Below are 19,382 nucleotides of genomic sequence, written 5' to 3' on the forward strand. Positions count from 1 at the left end.
ATATCCTCCTAAGGAGGCTATATAAATGCCTACTAAAGAAAGGCAGAATTAACCTTATTCTTTGATTTTATCGGCCCCATCTCTGTCCCACTAGTAATACAGTAGGGAGAAAATAATATTTAGCTGAGAAATATAACTTTTGTGTGTACTGTTACAAAGCCCAATTGGTAGGCAACACAAAAGCTATTTTCATATCTAAGGTAGTGGGGAAGTGTAACACAAGTTCACCCACAAAATATCTTCAAGAAAGTTAAGAGAACATCATTCAAAAGTAAAAGACACATCATAAAACAAAATTCCCACCATTTAGCACTAGCTGTAAATAACAAATATACTGGAAATATTTTAAATAAACTCTTTGGAAACTTGAATAACCACATGTTTTTGTCTAATGCCATCATTTTTGCCTATAACCACAGTAGTAACTCCCAGAAGAACTCATTCAAAATGCTTCGTGGTTTTGGTTCATCTTCCAAATTAAATGAACCCAAGGACCCCAAGGTTGAATACTGCCTTAACAAGTTACTGGTCTTTTCAAGAGAATCTTATAAATATATATATACATATACACATTAATACATACATACATACACACACATTCTGAGATGGTAAGTTCCTTTTCATGTGAGTACTTACTGCCAGGCTGTCTTGGCCCTTAGCATGCTCTACTTACTGACTCACGGGGTTGTTCTGTCACTCCAGCGTCATCAATAATTACAAACGTCTGACAGCCTCCAATCTCAAATTATTAAAGACAGTCATTTTTCAAGTGTTCCTTCTGCTCTTCAGGTACGAAGAACACAAGAGTTCAAATTCTCATTTGTCAATTCATTCTGTGTTAGTGCTTATAGCAGCTTAATTCATAGTAGTACCCCATAAAGTCCAAGTTGGGACTTTATGGAATCCTGGGGTTCCATAATGGTGCCCTTGGATTAAAAATTATTGTTGCAGTGCAGCTGGAAAAAATACTTCTTTAAAATTAAGTACTGTGTTACTTACACTGCAATCCAGATAGCACTGGCATCATCTACTAGCCCTTATGAAGTCTACATCTAATCCAAGGATCAATGATTAACTACAGATTTTTAAATCAAGTATTTTCATTGCATTGTTTTTAGAAATTATTCTGGAGTTGTAGCACATTCTACTCTTTTTATATAAAAGTAAAAGTCCTAGATGCCTAAAATAGACTTTCCAAAGGTCTGTACTTGTTCCAGGGACTACAGGCTCAAATGCTACCTGGGCAGACAAGTAAAGGAAAGGAAACCATGCTGAAGTGAGAAAAGACTAGAGGCTGTGGTGAATTGAAGAGGACAGGCCTCAGATGAAGGTAGAGCTACTTGTTGCCAAGTAGGAATATAAGCCTGGTGCTATCTTTCAATGCTCTAATAAAAGCCAGAACTGATTTTTACACAGCATCTTCCAATTTTTAAATGTTGTTTTAACTTCTTTTTTCTACACCAAGCCAAGCAAAACAACTCCATAGACCAAATATGACACCAGGATGTCAGTTTGACCTCTCAATACCCCTTTTCCCTTAAGCACTAAAACACTCTGATAACTATGGGTCAAATCTCTGTATTGAAATTTTCTATTTAAGAAATATAAAACTTCCTTTTAAAAGGCTATAAAATGCATAAAACTTTTATTTTAGAACATTCTTAGTAGGTTTAACTTATATCAATTCACTACAATTCAGGTCCTTTTATTCAGTCTATTTGTAGCAGACTGTTCCATTAACATTTTCAGACTCAACACATTCTAACTGTGCTGAAAAGGCCAGCACTGTAGAAATTAGCAGCTCTAACTCTCATGGACTAGAAAAAAAATACAACTTCCATTTATTCATATTTCAACTAAAAGCTACTAATATTCATTGTTCTAAGAGATGAACCATTGGCTTTATTTTAAATTTTTGTAACAGGATTAGTTATAGTTTCGCTTTTTTGTTGTTGTTATAGTTTTTAAAAGGATATGATCTATATCCTTTTAAAAGATAATAAATGAAAGATAAACAATGAATAAAAAGGCTTAAAATTATTATATTATACTATACTAGATCTATGAATCAAGTTTGCTTTAGGTTTAAGCTCTAAATCTTAGACTGACCAACCCTGCAACCTTAGGCAAAATACCTAAATCTCACTAAGTTTCATTTTCTCATTACATAACGGTGATGATAATTGAAATGTGAAATGACACTATTATCAAATATATGCAAAATGTCTTTTTCAAAATATTCCTCAAAGAGGGACATTAAAACCTAAGAGAACACTTGTTTGCTGCTAAGGATATACATGTCCAACTCACCACATTTCAGAAGTACCTCAATTAAAATACATATTTTTGTTCCTGATCATTTTGCTTTACTACTGATAAATAAGAAAAATTTTCACACTTACATTGAAAAATTTTACCAAGTTGAACAAAAGAATATTCATTTCTTCATTCTTTTCTCTCCAGTTTTATCACCTAAATTTTCCAAAATAACATGATTTTTTCCTATGAATTTTTGGCATGTTCAAGATATTTTTAACAAAATATGCACAGATACAGAGATTACTATTACAATATAAAGATATAAAAAATCTAATTAGTACAAGTTTGTTTCAGAAAATCATCCTTTCAGCTACTTAAACAAGCAAGAAATATTTTAATCATATATAAAAAAATTATCAGTAGTGATACGTTTAAAAAGGTATTTTATTAATGGCTAGTATTGCGCAAAAAAAAGTATGTGCATAGGGGAATCTTGTATTTTGTGCATGATATTCTGTAACCCACAATTTCTCTTAAAAAAAACAAAACTGTAATACCGTTGTCATGGAAATGTGAATAAGCATGTTTTCTAACTTTGGTTTTTCAACCCTGGCTGTGCATTAGAAGTATCTAGAGAACTTTAACACCAAGGCCCAGCTTCTACCGCTCCCCTTCTCTCATGACCCGGATTCCCCCAGGTAATATTGACTAATTTGTGGTATTTCTTTTAAATGACCCCCAGCTAACTCTAATGTTGCAAAGGTTGAAAACTAGTTCTTTGTTTTATTGGGAGCCAGTCTGAGTGCAAAAATGTACACAACACACACACATAATTAAAGCAATGTGTTCCCTACATGTCCCCTGTCCCACAGGTCTTAACTCCTTGCTATATCTTTTCAAGACTATGTACTGTTTTAGTTGGAAACACAGAAGACACTATGGAAAGCAAAGATAGGTTAGGGCTGCTGCCACAGGACAAATCCCCAGATAAGGCTGATCTGCCTTTGCTGTGGTTTCCCCACAAATTACTGGAATTTTCCCCGTATTATTTCATTATACTATCTGAAATTCCACTATTCATGGACTTAATTGTCTTAACAATCCTTTTACAAAAATGTCAACAGTGTAGAAACACCAGTTTCCCCTACATGTCTGTTTTTAAAAAATTATATTGTTCCTAATATTAAGACATCATGTGGATTTACAGAATCAATGTCCTGATAGTGGAGATGGAGAGATGGATAATTCTGAAGTATGAAGCATTTGGGGAACAAACATATACCTAAGTGAATCAAAAATATTAAGAATTCAAGGAGCATTAGGGCAGCGAAAAGAAAGAAAAATGGAAATTCAAGCACCGGAGCTAAATGACAGGATTATAAATCTTACTTTTAAGATTGCAAACTATCATTGGAGTCTGTATGGATTTCTTCAGCACAAGTAAATCTTTTTAGTAAACAGTAAACATTAACTATGCATGTTAATCAACAAGCATTTAATCTATTTAATGAACTGTTTAAGACGAATAAATTGCACTATTACAAGAGTCAACTGATTCCTGAGATCAACTGCAACAATTCAACTTTAACTGGGAAACCATTTTTAATGAAATGCAGCCAAAGCAATGCTAATAGGGAAATATGTAGCTTAAACACTGATATTAAAAAAGAAAAAACCTGAAAATTACTGAACTTAGCATTCATCACCAAGTTAAACAAAACAAAAAATAAACACATCTCGCCTGCCATGCTGGAGATCTCACCTGCCATGCCAGAGACCAGGGTTCAACTCCCAGAGCCTGTCCATGACAAAAATAAAAAATAAGTAAGATAAAAATAAATACATACTAGAAAGAAAAAACAAGGCCAAAAGCTAGTTCTTTGAAAACACTAATAAAATTAATAAATATGGCAGATCAAGAACAAAAGAGGGAAGACAAAAAAAAAAAAGGATAAAAAAAAAGCATGACTACCAATAACTGAAACATTAAAACAATAACAGGATAGTAACAAAAAGCTTTATGCAAATGAATTTTAAAATTTAGATAAAATGGATAAGGTTTTTTGTTTGCTTGTTTTTTGTATGCTGTATGGTAGGGTCACATTTCATTACTTTTCCATGTGAGTTTCCTGTTATTGCAGCATCATTTGTTTAATTTTTTTGAGTGTTTGTCTTTGTTTTTGTTGTTTTGTTTTGTTTATTTGTTTTTGGGGAAGTGCATGAAAATGGAGAAACTTTTAAATATGATCCTACCAAAAACTGACTCAGTAATTTAAAAATTATTCAAGCAACTATTTGCACATGAGATAGAAACCAGAAATGAAATCCCAACCTTAATGCTTGATATGGACTTGTGTGAGGTAAACCAGCATTACCTGAGTTTATAAAACATTGATGACCAAACCTGTTCTGAGAAAGCTGCGATTTTTTCTACATTTCACTGTTTAAGTAAGAAATCAATAGCTAACCAATAAAAGTTGTTCTTTGGTATCACCAAAATAAAGAATACTATCATCCAATAACAGCTATTAGTGGATTTATGAAGGAAATAAACAAGAAAATCACAGAAACACAAAAGAACAGTATGTATAACCAAAAATATTAGCAAAATAAGAAACTCCCTATCAACAAGAATTCCTTCCAAACTTTTAAAAACTCCCTTGAGAATCTGATGAAAACTATAAATGCTCTCCACATAAAACTGTACATAAACACTAACTTGGAGCAGAATTCCAAAGGGCTCAAGGATCCCCTAATGCCTCTATATGAAATAGGTAGGAATTTCAGATAAATAGAACTTCAGGGTACACAGAATCAGCAAAGGTAAGTAACCAAATAAAAGTTCAATATCATATGAGAGATCAAAATAATACGTAATTACTGGGTTAAAGTACTACTAACAACAATGAACTAAGGCACTTGGAAGTAGACATTTTAAAACTGAGAGGCTTAAATTATAAGAACCAAATCAAAGGGGGAAAAAACATCTCTAAAGAAACATATTCAGATGACCCCTCCCTGGTTAAACTTTTGCTTTCCCTAAGTGCGGAGCACTCTAAACCTCTCCTACGGCCCTTATATTCCCGACGCGTAGCACAGACATTTGGGTCTGTGCCTTACCGTTCCCAGGAACCTGGCAATTCCAGAGCAAGAGAGCCTCTCACTGCAAGGGTGCTTAGGTGATAATTGGCGTGCCCATTGTGGAATGGGAACAGTAAAGGAACGGAGATCTTGGGAATTCACTGCTTTTTGATATGATGACTGTCCTCCCTTGAAATAATAGACTTGTTCTAAAAAGAAAACGAATAATTTACGATTGCTGTTACGGGGGGGGGAGAGGGGGCGCGGGAGAAGAATCAGAGAACTAAGATACGTTGGTGGCAGTAAATGCAGAGAAACTAGAAGCGATGGTAGGTAAAGAGAAATGACATGTAAATTCAGTTTGCGTAGACAAAACGAAAAAAAAATGAACCTCCAACGTGGGCGTTATTTTAATAGTCAAGGGACCATTCTTTATCTGCTATCCTTTGACCTTTCCGAGGTCAGCCGGTTAGTTTGCTTAAGACATCAAAAGTTATTTTACTTGTGAAAATTTTCATCCGTTTCCTCGAGATGTAAGAGGACCTCCTCGGCGCACTCCAGGGAGGGAGCACCTGTGATTTTCTCCTTCACGCTCTGGAACAGCTGCCGGAGCATCGCCCGCAGCGCCGCCTCGTCCTCGCGCGAGAAGTGGGCCATCACCTGTCGCAATCAAACGCCCCCCGCCTCAGTCGGGTTCCCAGCGAGGCCGCGACCCGCGCACGCGCATGCCCAACCCAGCCGGCGCGCAGCGCCGTTCCCCGGGAGACCGCGGCGGGCGCTTAGGGGTCGAACCCGGCAGCCCGCACGTTGTTCTGGAACACAAGCCACTTACTTCAAGGCAACAGGGTCGGCGAGGCCCCGCCTTTGGTACTCGTCGTTGCCAGCCTCCGCTACCACAGAGCTCAGGCCGCCCCGAACTAACGGCAAAGGAAATCCAGGAAGGCTCTGAGGATGGGCGGGCGCGACGGCGGCTGGCCGGCGCTACGCGTGACGTCATCGCGTTCACGTGGTTCCGAGTACCTGATGGTTCCCCTCGCCCACAGTAAGGGCTCACCTGTGCTCTCTGTCCCTAACCTCGGGGTGGCGGGTGGGTTGGAGAAGAGTAGAAAGAAAAAGGGGGCTATTAAAGAAAGATAATGAAAGTGAAACTGAAAGCACCCTGAAAAACTTGCAATGAATAATGAATGGTAATAAAATGTTGCAATGTTGTTTCCCTTTATGTCAAAGAATCCTTTAACAAGACACTTTACTAGGAGATGTGAAGAAAAGGAGGCCCTCATGATCTAACAGACGCAAAAAGAGATGAGGATTACAATGCAGTGTAATTGAGTGACATGCTAAAAAGATGTGCGAGGTAGGTGCTGTGGAAATCCAGGCTTACCTTTTTATCCGATAGAGGAGGAGAGGAAAGAAGCACACAGAGCAAACGGGATTTGCAAAGGAGAGGGGCCTGGAGAGTGGCATGCTAAGGGCTTTGAGTTAGTAGGGTTAGAAAGAGGAGGTGAGAAAGCTAGAGAAGTAAACTGTGTTTGGCACTTTAAAGTATCTGAGATTTATCCTACAAGCAGTAGGACGCATTTGCACTCCAAAGAGAAACCAAGATGTATAATGTATAAATATCACTTCGCACAAAGTTGCAAGGGATAATCATGGCCTCTTCAGTTTCCAGATTTATATTCTCAGATCTAAATCCTACTGATTGATAGGTAGACAGGTTCCTACTGAGGACCTTTCAACATCACCACAAATATAGATGGTAAATATGCCTGGGCTCTCCCCCAAGGAGACCAGTAGACCCTCAATATGATCTTCCTAGACTCTCAGCACTTTTGTCCTCATGAGCTCCTTAATCCACAAAAAGTACATAGATACATTAAAAATTGTGTTTAATAACTACATTGGTAGAAAAACAAATATATTCCATGTTGGATTCATTACCATATATAGGTGACATTCATATTTTTCTTCTGATTAAAAAAATTTTAGCATTATCATAAGCCAATGAAACTATGATGGGCTGCAATACTGTGCTTAATGGCTAAGTCAGCACAGGTGACTGGTAGCCACTCACTAGTGTAACTAGCAGGAACATGCCGTGACAAACCACCTGGGAACGAATTCCAGTGCTTTCCTCTTCTTTTGTTGGTTTTTGAAAATCCTTCATAAGGTCACCAACACTCTAGGCTGCTTTCCACCTGTACTGCTCCTGGGAACGTCGTGATCTTTCAGCCATTGCCACAGATTGATGTAAGTCAGGAGCCCTAATTACCACTCTAGTCTTGCTACTCATTACTATACTTATGGCCACATTGCCTCTGACTGCTGATGTTATGTGGGCTCTGCCTGTCAGTAATCCCTTCATCCTCATTGGTACTAGAGAGCCCAATTCCATGGCAGTGTCTCCCAGGGTCAAAAAAACCTACTGAGGACAGCCACAGCCAAGCTTCTCAAAGATGCCAGTGACCTTCAAAGATACCAGTGACCCTTTTACTACTGAATTCCTAAATGTCTGTGATAGATACACTCTAAGTGACCCCTAATGAGCCAGGCCCTTGTACAATCACTATCTTAGTTTCCCAGGGCTGCTATGACAAATACACTAGTTGGCTTGAACTTCAGAAATTTGTCTCACAGTTATGAAATTTAGAAGTCCAAAATCTGGGTATCAATAGGTCATGCTTTCTTCAAGGTCTATAGTGTTCTGGTGGTAGTTTTCTGGCAATAGAACTTTGCCTTCTCACTTGGAGTCAATCTCTTACAGTCTTCTCTGTGACTTCTACTTCCATTCCAAATTTGCTTTGCTTATAAGGACTGATAGTAATATTGGAACTAAGGCCCAGCCTATTTCAGTGATGCCTCCTCTTAATAGGATCTTAAATGAGTTCATACCACAGGCCCAGGGTTTAGGGTTTAAGCATGCCCTTTTAGGGGACATGATTTAATCTACCACAATTACCTCTGTATGAATGAGGGTGGAACCTTTAACTAGCTCCTAACCAATTGAATACAACAAATGGGATGAGATATTACTCCCTTAATTAGGTTAGATTTTATGATGAGGATTATGTTTTGTTATAAGATTCCATTTTAGAAGACGAGAGAGAGAGTCTCCTGCTGGCCCTTAGAGCAGTCTATAGCCAAAGTCGTAAATAACAGGAGTCCTTAGTCATACAGGCATGACAAAAATGAATTCTGCCAACAGCCTGTGCTGGAATGAGTTTGGAAGTAGATTCTTCCTCATTTGTGCCACCAGATGAGAACACAGCCTGGCCAGCAACTTGATTGTTGCTTTGTAAGACTCTGAGCCAGTCACTTGGCTAAGCCATTTCCAGACTCCTGACTCACAGAAACAATGAGATAATAAATGTGTGTTATTTTAAGCCACTAATTTGGTGACAATTTGTTGCATCAGTAGATCAATCAGTAGAGAATAATGCATTGTCCTGGTGCAAGGAATGCACCTCTAGGTCCTCCCAGGTAAATAAGAAATGCATTCTCTTGTTTCACATAATATAGTCATTCTAGTATTCCACCACCTTGAGCTTTCTGACCTCTTCCTTGATATGATGCCACAAAATTCCAACATCTACACCTCACTATAGGTCAAGGCCATGTTCAAGCTACAAGTAGCCGTCTCAGCAGAGTATTAAGATCAGATCCTGGGGTATATCAGAACCTTCAATCCCAATTACTGGTAAATGATTCCATGATAATGAATTCTCCACTATCCAGCCTTCTATTTTATTCACATGGCCTTGCAACATCTGAGACTGTTCACATGATTTCTTTGATGTCTGTGCTGTTTCCTCCAGGAGCGAAAGTATAATGTATCTTCACCACATATAACATCAGGTTTCTTCATAGGGTGATAAAAAGTTTTAATATTGGATAGTGGTGATTTACACCAAATTGTAAAGCAACTAATGCTGTTTAATTGTACATTTAAAATAGTTGGAATTTATGACAAACTATCAACCACAATAAAAATATATCGTATATACCCAGAAGAGCTGAAAGCAATGACACAAACAGCATTTGCACACCAAAGTTCATAGCAGCATTATTCACAATTGACAAAACATAGAAACAAACCAAATACCCATCAACAGACGAATGGATCAACAAAATGTGGTATATACATACGATCATATGCATACATACGATGCAGCAGTAAGAGAAAATGACATCCTCATGAAGTACATGACAGGATGGTTAAGCCTTGAGGACATAATGCTGAGTGAAATTAGCCAAACACAAAAGGACAGAAACTGTATGATTTTACTTTTATGACCAGCATAAAGATATAATCAGAGGCTTATAATAGAAAATATAGGGAACTTAGAGATACATAGCAGCTAGAGCTGGGTGAACTGTTAGGTAATGAGATTGAACTCCAATGTAAGGGAATAGATGGGAGCAAAGATGATTCTGTAGTGGGTCAAGAAGTAATAGTACCATGTTGAAGATAAACAATATTGAAAGGGGTTGTACAGACCTACGTGTCCCACTGACTCACACTAGAAATATGAATTAGTTTACGCAAGAATTACTTCAAAGATATGATTCTTGTGTAAAGAGTGTTTAAGTCCAGGGTACAGGGGGAAAACTGCTGTTGCGTGCTATGGGCTATGTTCAAAAGGAAACCATCAGCACTACCACAGCAACAGCAGAGGTAAATAATGGGGGGAAGGACAAGAGTTAGGAGGAGGTTTAGATTTCTGTTTGGTGAGGTGGTGTTTATTGGTTTTCTTTCTCTTGGGAACAATGAAATTATCTAAAATTGAGAATGTTGATGGACTGTGGACTTTGGGCCCTCTACATGATGCCCAATGAATGCAGGTGTCTGAAGGATGCACTGATGAAGAAGTAGTTTGGTGAACAATTGTATATACTTATGAACAGAGACTGCACTGCTACAAAAAGGAACAAAGTTGTGAGGCATGCAATGATGTGAATGAACATATGGAACATTTGGTGAGACAAAATAAGCCAGAAACAAAAAAACAACAATGGTATGTTCACCTTTAGAAAACGCTTATAAGAAAACAGGGGCCTAGATTGTAAGCTTTTAGAGCAGATACATGAAATCCGGAGTGGTGATTATTATTTCGGGATTTTGAGAGGCTGTTTTATATATATAACCTGATATTTAGAGATAAGAATGAAGCCGAACAGGTTGGGGTTAAAGTAATTCATAACATAGGGGTAAGGAAGACAGTGTCTATATTTAGGAACCACACATACTCTTTGAGACCAATGGAAAAAAAGGTTTATTTGATCTGGGACTGAAATTTTCTGTAGTGCATGATCTAATTCAACCTATCTTCATAGCTCATTTGAACAACTGAAACACAGGGAGCACAGAATGAGAAAGAGGTCGCTTAATCCTATATAGATTATTGTAATGCCTGAAAACATCCTAGAATATATTAACCAGATAATCAGAAAAGTATTGGCAAAGTCCCCTGAGGGAGGAGAGAAAGACTATGTAACTATTAAACCTTACCATCAGGGAATCCCCTGACACTGTGTCAAACTTTAGAGATACCCAAATCAATAGGCCATGCCCTCAATCATGAGACTTACTCTTGTGAAGCTTATGTAGGTAGCATAGAAGCTTAGATTTCCTATAGGCATGCCTAAGAATTACTTCTGGAGGACCTCTGTTGTTGCTCGGATGTAGCCTCAGTCTCTCTAAGCCCAACTCTACAAGTGAAATCATTGCCCTCCCCACCCCCTACGTGGGACATGACATCCAGGGGTGAAAATCTCCCTGGCGGCGTGGGAGAGGACTCTCAGGGATGAATCCAGACCTGGCACCATGGGATCAACAATTCCATCCTGACCAAAAGGGGGAAAAGAAGTGTAATTTAAAAAGTATCAGTGGCAGAGAGAGTTCAAAAAGAGTTGAGAAGCTATTCTGGAGTTTGCTCTTATGAAAGCTTCAAGTAGACCTTGTTATTTATCATAACCTGCCAACCCCCATCCAGGACCATTCCAGCCAATCCTAAAGAACACCTAGGGCAATACATAAGACTCCACAAGAGTTCCAGGCACTTGAGTAACTTGCCAGAAACCTGCAACTTCCAGATAGGTCCCTGGTCCAGATAAGTCCTGAAACCTAAAGGGCCCAACCTCTCCAGAACATCAGATAGTTCCATCTCCCTAACCCATACTATTATATGACAGACCCTTCCAATATCAAAAATTTAGAATGGCCATAGTCTGAACAACCCCAAAGAGAGGTATGGAAAGATCAAAGGTGTTGGTGGAATTATACATAGAAAATAGGACTTAACAGATGAATATGAATGCTGAATCATTAAATTGATATTTCTTTTAGTCTCTAGTATTTTAGAGCACCTAGAAGTAAAAACCTAAAATTGGGAAATTGTGACCCATATCAAAGTCTGAAGTATGTTCTACATCTAATTGTGGCGCTGTGCTTTGAAATTTATAGATTTTTTGCATATGTGTTATTGTTCACAAAAAAAGTCGATTGTATGATAAAAAAGTAATTAAGCCCTCTAGCCGCCTATATTCTGGAGCAACTAGAAGGAAAAATATGAGAGGATCATATGGTAGCCCATGACAAACTCTGGGATCTGTCCTGTAAACACTTTTTGAAGAGTGTTTTGAAAACTATTGCTTTTTTATTTCTTTGCTTTGTATATATATATGTTATACTATACAGTAAAAAAAGTTAAAAAAAGGTGTGTATGTATATATATATATATATATATATATATATATATATATCTGAAATAAACACAAAACCTTATGGAAAAGAAACAAGGAAATTGGAAATCACACAAAATGCAACTTATAACTAAATAGCATTGTTTATAGTTTTATATCACTAGTAATAATAAAGAGCTATTACATACTTCTGAAGTGTAAGCCACTAATTTGGTGGCAATTTTTTACACAGCCACCAAATTGTTACAATTTGTTTCAGTGTATGAAACAATATTTGAAATAATCTAAACAGCACCGAGTTTGTGTGTTTATGTAGTAACTGTAAAAGTCATCTTAAAAAGATATGAATTATTTCCAAATTTGACACTATTAATAAATTTGAATTCTTATGCATTCCCTAATTAGCCCAGATATTAGTGTTCTGTTTAGAAACAGGTTTAAGGAATCTTTGTGTGGTCAGTTCTCAAACTGTATTGAAATCTAGAACATTAGAGACTGTTGATGTTAAATTCATGCATCAACATATACTAAGTTATGGTATCTGGTTGTATGTTCAAGCAAGTACCCACTGGTTGTTACTATGAGAGTATATTATAGATGAATTTGTATCTATAATCAGTTGATTGCACCTATAGTCAACAAGAGATTGCCTTTTGCAATGTGGAGAGTCTCTTCATCTAATCAGTTAGAGATCTTAAAAGCCAGGACTGAAGATCTCAGAAGACAAAAATAATTTCTAGGAAACTCAACTTCACCTTCATTGGAGTTTCTAGCTTGTGGCCAGACTTAAGGAGTTCAGATGTGCCGGATTTCCAAATCACCTTTATCAGAGTTTCCAGCTTGCAGTTTGCCCTATGAAATTCAAATTTACTAATCTCAACAGTTGCATGAACTAATTCCTATAATAAATCTCTTAATATAATCGTATATATATATATATATACATAACATGTTGGTTCTGTTTCTCTGGTGAACCCTATTGTTTTTGTTTGTTAAATGCTGCTAGAACACAATATGCCAAGAAACGGAACAGCTTTTAAAAAGGGAATTTATTAAATTACAAGTTTACAGTTCTAAGGTCATAAAAATGTCCAAACTAAGGCATCCAGTGAAGGATACCTTGACTCAGGAAAGACTAATGTCTGCCACATGGGAAGGCACATGGCTGGTGTCTGCTGGTCCCTGTTCCCAGTTCTGTTGCTTCGAGCTTCTGATGCCAGTGGTTTCCTCTCAAAGTGTCTGTAGGCCTTCACTTAGCTCCTCCTGGACAGAACTCTGAGTCTGGCTTGCTTAGCATCTCATCGAAAGCACATGGTGATATCTGCTGGGCTCTATATCTCCAAACGTCTGTGTGTAGGTGTCTGTTCTCTCTGTTGGCACTCCAAGCATCGCCAAATGTCTGTGTCTTGGTTGGCTCTGAAGCAACTATGTCTTCTCCAAAATGTTTCCCCTTTTAAAGGACTCAAATAAGCTAATCAAGACTCACCTTGAATGGATGGCTTCACATCTCCATCTAACCATTCCCACAAGTGAGTGTGCCATATCTCCATGGAAGTAATCTAATCAAAAGGTCACACCTGCAATTGAGTGGGTCAGTCTCCATGAAAACAATCTAATAAAATGTTTTCACCTTACAATATTGAATCAGGATTAAAGGACATGGCTTTTCTAGGGTACACAATACTTGCAAACCAGCACACCTATTAATACAAAATTTGTATTAATTTTGGTACAAAAATTCTGGTACTGCTTTTACAAATGCCTAAAAATATGGACGTGGTTTAAGAAGAATTTTGAGATGCTTGATATAAAAAGTCCTATATTGTTTTTAAAAGTCTATTGGTAGAAATATGGAGATTAAAGGTGCTTGCAGTGAGGCATTAGAAGGAAATAATGAATGGGTTATTGAAAACTGGAAGAAGGCAAACCTTGTTAGAATGTAGCAGAAATTTTAAGAGAAATTGTGCTCTGATCTCAAATGGAGGGCAACTAAGTGATGAACCTGGATATTTAACTAAGAACATTTCCAAGCTAAGTATGGAAGTTGCAGCCTGGTTTCTCCTTGCTTATAATAAAATGTGAGAGGAAATGAATAAACTGAGGACTGTGCTCAAAGGAACCAGCAATTGATGATTTGGAAAAGTCTTACCCTATCTGGAAAGCATGTTCCAAGACCAGGACCAGAAACAGCTATATCACGGCCTTCCCTAAGCTCCCAGTAGGTGAGGCCTCAGAGAATAAATCTCCTTGTAAGGGTTTAGCTAAACCACTATTCACTAAGGAGACTGAGCATATGATTCATGAATCTAGTCAGCCATCTCAGAGGATTCAGGTTTGGAAATGCATTTTTCCAAGAAGTTTCTGTGAAATATTATTTTGTCTGATGGTTTGTAACCCCTTGCACTTCATGCAAAACTGGAAAGGTTTTTTTATAATTATGTACAAGCAGATGCACTCTCAACTTGGACTGAAAGAAACAGAGACAGGATAACATGAAGAAAAGATAACTTAGAGTGCAGAACCATGGAAGCAGTGGTCTAGGCCAAAGATATTTCCTCAGACCAAGAGATAGGGGCTTCTACCTGTGCCTTTAGATAGGGCAGGGACAGGCCTTGGAGGGAACAGGCCTTGCACCCTGTATTTGGGGAGAGTTCAGTCACCACTCCAATGCTGGAGAGGGTGGAGCTACACCCCAGTTTTCTGCGACACCATGGCCACTCCATTGCATAGAGAGGACAGGGCCTGGGTCCTGGAATTGACGGAGAGGATGGCCACTGCCCAAGCATTTGGAATTTGGAATGGGTGCCTACTCTAGCAGGCTCCAAGGACAAAGCATTAATCCACAGATGACTCTAAAATCTTGGAATTTAATGGAGTTTGCCATGCTGAGTTTGTGGAGTTGTTTGGAACCAATTAGCCCTTTTTACTTCCCATTTTCCCTTGCTGGAATAGGAATATCTATCCTCTGCCTGTCCCATCATTGCATTTTGAAAGCAGATAACTTGTTTTCTATTTCTCATAGGCCCACAGATGGAGAAGGATTTTGCTCAGTACAAACCATATCCATAACTGATTTTGATGACTCTTTGGGTTTAGAGTTACTGAAATGACTTAAGACTTTTAGGAATTTGGGGAGATGGAGTGAATGTATTTTGCATGTAGGAAGAGCATGCTTTGGGGGGTCAGTTTTTGAAAGGCAAAATAAATATGTGACCATGCTCCTAGTTTTATTTTTAACAACATTATTTATCCTGAAATTGTTTGCCTTTGGACTTTAAATTAATATCTAAAACACTTTTTGATATATTAAAAATTAAAATTAGTGATTCACCCAAATATTAAACTAGTAAGAAATGTAAATATTATGTTGTTCTAGTTTGCTAGCTTCTGGAATGCAATATACCAGGAACAGAATGGCTTTTTTTTTTAATTTTTAATTTTATTTTTTTAAATATCAAAAAACACCAAGCAAACGCAAACATTTCTATTTTGATCATTCCGAGAATGGCTTTTAAAAAAGGGGAATTTAATAAGTTGCTAGTTTACAGTTCTAAGGCCAAGAAAATGTCCCAATTAAAACAAGTCTATAGAAATGTCCAATCAAAGGCATCCAGGGAAAGATACCTTGGTTCAAGAAGGGCAATGAAGTTCAGGGTCTCTCTCTCTCAAGTGAGATGGCACATGGTGAACACAGTCAGGCTTTCTCTCTCATCAGGAAAGGCACATGGTGAACACAGTCAGGGTTCCTCTCTCATCTGGAAGGGCACATGGTGAACATGGCATCATCTGCCAACTTCTTCTCCTGGCTTCCTGTTTCATGAAGTTCCCCGGGAGGCATTTTCCTTCTTCATCTCCAAAGGTCACTGGCTGATGGACTCTGCTTCTCATGGCTTGGTGGTTCTGCTCTGTTCTCTCTGAATCGCTCCCATTCTCCAAAATGTTTCCTCTTTTATAGGACTTCAGAAACCAATCAAGACCCACCCAAATGGGTGGAGGCATGCCTCCAGCTAATCCAGTTTAACAACCACTCTTGATTAAATCACATCTCCAGGGAGATGATCTAATTACAGTTTCAAATATTCAATACTGAATAAGATGAGAAGGAACATCTGCCTTTACAAAATGGAATTAGGATTAAAATATGGCTTTTCTAGGGTACGTACATCCTTTCAAACCAGCACATATGTAATAGTGAATAAAAAACATGAAAGAATCTTCAGCCACCCTGATAATCAAAAAAATTCAAACTAAAACAAGATAACCATTTTAAACTTAGAAATTTAACTCTGCTTTACAGCACACAAATATTTAGGGCTGAATAATATGAAATGATATGATTAATCTCTTATACTGCTGTAATGAGTACAAATATGCAGGATCATCTTGGAAAGGAAATTGGCAATATATATCAAAAACTTTGGACTCAGTAATTCCATTTCTAGAAATCTACTCCAAAGCTCAGAAATGAATTGATGATTTATTATAAGGATCTTTGCAGATAGGTTATTTGTAACATTACAAAATTGGAAAACTTTCTAAATATTTAATAATAGGTTGGAAATTAATAAGTTATAGTGTAGCCATCATCCACTGTTAACATTTTAAAAAGTAATGTTTCCTACAAAAACCATTTTAAAAAATAATATTTCCTACAAAAGCTAAATAGTGTGGAAATATTCACAGTATTTTAAGTGGAAAAGTTTGAGTACAAAATTATATACGTTCATTCAATATATGTTTATCGAGTTTCTGTACTATGCCATGCATGATAATGTAGTAGGCATTATATATACTAATATCACAATTATGGGTGAAGGTATTTTCATGTAGAGATATGCAATGTGCATTAATGGAGGAAAAAAGTCCTCAAGAAGATCCACCAAAATATTCTTTATACTTCTATCTGTTTTCACAATTTCCTCACAAAGCATATATAATATTGTTTTCTGGGTTTTTTTTGTTTGTTTGTTTTGTTTTTTGCATGGGCAGGCACCAGGAAATGAACCCAGTCTCCAGCACAGCAGGCAAGAACTCTACCTGCTGAACCACTGTGGCCCGCCCTATAATATTGTTTTAAATATAGTTCTATAAAATGGTGAAGATTCAGTAGCTTTTGACAGAATTTGATATTTAAAAAATTTTCCCATCAACCTTCAATTATTTTAAATAGTGTACCCTAGCTTTTAGAGAGTTATAGCAGTGTTCAAGCAAGGAAAGGCTAAAACATGGGAGTGTATAATACAGGGAACACTGTTACGGATGATGACTGTGATTAATGGTACTAATATAAGAATGTTCTTTAATGAACAAGAACACATGTATGTCACTATTACAAGGAAATAATAATAGAATGGTATGTGGGGGGAAATGCATCTAATGCAGACTTAGGATAGAATATATAATAGAATATATTAGTAATAATATATTATTTTATTAATTGTGATATTTTAATATTTTTTCATCAGCTGTAACCAAATGTATAACCAGATGTACCTCATCAATGCTGAGGGTCAATAATGGAGGGAGGAGATAAAAGGGGTGGGGTGTATTTTTTTTTTTATGGTGTAATGAAAATGTTCTAAAATAGGTTGTGGTGATGAATGGACAATTCTGTGATTATACTATGAACATTGATTGTGTACCTTGGATAGCATGATGTGTGAATGTATCTCAATAAAATTCCTTAAAGAACTATTCAAGGACTGGATGTAACAAAATCTTACTATAAGAAGTGTATAAATATCCAAAATCTTCATGCATTATAGAAGAGAGGAAAGCCAATGGATAATATCTAAAGCTGGTAAGTCAGTAAATGATAGCATAGTTGTATTATATTGGATTAATGAAAAAACTACCAACACAATTAAAAAACAGAAACAGTTGAATGTGGTCACCTCGGAGGAGTGAAATTGGGATTGGGGGAGGAGGGATGAAGTAGAGGCACTTGCTTTTCATTAAAAGCCCTACTATACAATTTGGCTTTTATTAATATATATTTGTGCATTTTAAAATGCAGAATTCTCTTTTAGAATTTGGTGGTGCGCCCTCCCCCCTCTACATGGGACATGACTCCCAGGGGTGTAAACCTCCCTGGCAACGTGGGACAGAAATCCTAGAATGAGCTGGGACGCAGCATCAAGGGATTGAGAAAACCTTCTCGACCAAAACAGGGAAGAGAGAAATGAGACAAAATAAAGTATCAGTGAATGGGGGATTTCAGAGTCAAGAGGCTATCCTGGAGGTTATTCTTACGCATCAAATAGATATGCCCTTCTTAGATTAAGGTGTATTGGCCTAGAGGGAAGTGCCTGAAACTGTAGAGCTGTGTTCCAGTAGCATGTTTCCTGAAGATGATTGTATAATGATATAGCTTTCGCAGTGTGACTATGTGATTGTAAAAACCTTGTGTCTGATGCTCTACGGTATGGACAGATTAGGAAAACATATCAATTAAAAATAATAAATAATGAGGAACAAATGTTAAAATTTAAAAATATATATCTTGGATAGATGGAAATATTAGTGGTCAATGAGAGGGAGGGGTAGGGGGTATGGTATGTATGAGTTTTTTCTTTTTTCTTTTTATTTTTCTGGAGTGATGCAAATGTTCTAAAAAGTGATTATGATGATGAATATATAACTGATGACATTGTGAGCCATTGATTGTACACCATGTGTGGAATGTTTGTATGTTAAGAATGCATATGCTAAAATTTTAACTTGTGTGTGAGACTAAAACAAAAAATGTGTTTATTTGGTACAAAATTTATATTTTGACTAGTGCATTTCCTAATATAACTTATGTAGACAGCTTAATTGAACACCATAAGTACATGGAACCTTGGGTAGGGCATGAGATTTTGTTGGTTAGTCCAGAGTGATGCCCCCATAAATCCCAGAGTGATTTGAACAATGAATAAAAAGATATTTGCAAAGTCCCCTTCAGAGAATGGTGAGAACGGGGAAAATTCAACCTCCCCAAGTTGAATTACTGATATTCTCACAAGCAGTGCTGACAACCAAAGCTATAGGCTGAGCCCCCAGTCTTGGGGTTTCTTCACATGAAACTTAACCCCACAAAGGATAGTTGTTCTAGTTTGCTGGCTGCCAGAATGCAACACACCAGAGATGGATTGGCTTTTAATAAAAGGGGATTTATTGTGTTGGTTCTTCAGAGGAAAGGCAGCTAACTTTCCACTGAGGTTTTTTCGTACGTGGAAGGCATAGAATGGTCTCTGGTCTTCTCTCCAGGCCCCTACGTTCCAACAACTTTCCCCGGGGTAACTTCTTTCTGCATCTCCAAAGGCCTGGGCTGAGTTGCAAGTGCTGAGATGAGGAATGCC

The 19,382-nt window shown here is 37.4% G+C and overlaps 1 protein-coding gene across 5 annotated transcripts in view; it reads right to left on the minus strand.

The window, feature by feature from the left end:
• TBC1D32 (TBC1 domain family member 32) overlaps nucleotides 1-6,315 on the minus strand; it is a 325,899-nt gene extending 319,584 nt beyond the window's left edge. For 3 of the 5 annotated variants that reach the window (XM_077162776.1, XM_077162777.1, XM_077162775.1), the window contains exons 1-3: nucleotides 6,173-6,315; nucleotides 5,843-6,000; nucleotides 4,022-4,057 (exon numbers count right to left, since the gene is read on the minus strand). In XM_077162776.1, the coding sequence (XP_077018891.1) occupies nucleotides 4,022-4,057; nucleotides 5,843-5,997 (191 nt within the window). In that variant the 5' untranslated portion in view covers nucleotides 5,998-6,000; nucleotides 6,173-6,315. The remainder of the gene's footprint in view (nucleotides 1-4,021; nucleotides 4,058-5,842; nucleotides 6,001-6,172) is intronic. The other 2 variants (XM_077162779.1, XM_077162778.1) reach the window with 1 other exon arrangement.
• Between the last annotated feature and the right edge of the window lie 13,067 nt (nucleotides 6,316-19,382).

The sequence above is a fragment of the Tamandua tetradactyla genome, chromosome 5 (assembly GCF_023851605.1).
Source record: "Tamandua tetradactyla isolate mTamTet1 chromosome 5, mTamTet1.pri, whole genome shotgun sequence".
NCBI lineage: Eukaryota > Metazoa > Chordata > Mammalia > Pilosa > Myrmecophagidae > Tamandua > Tamandua tetradactyla.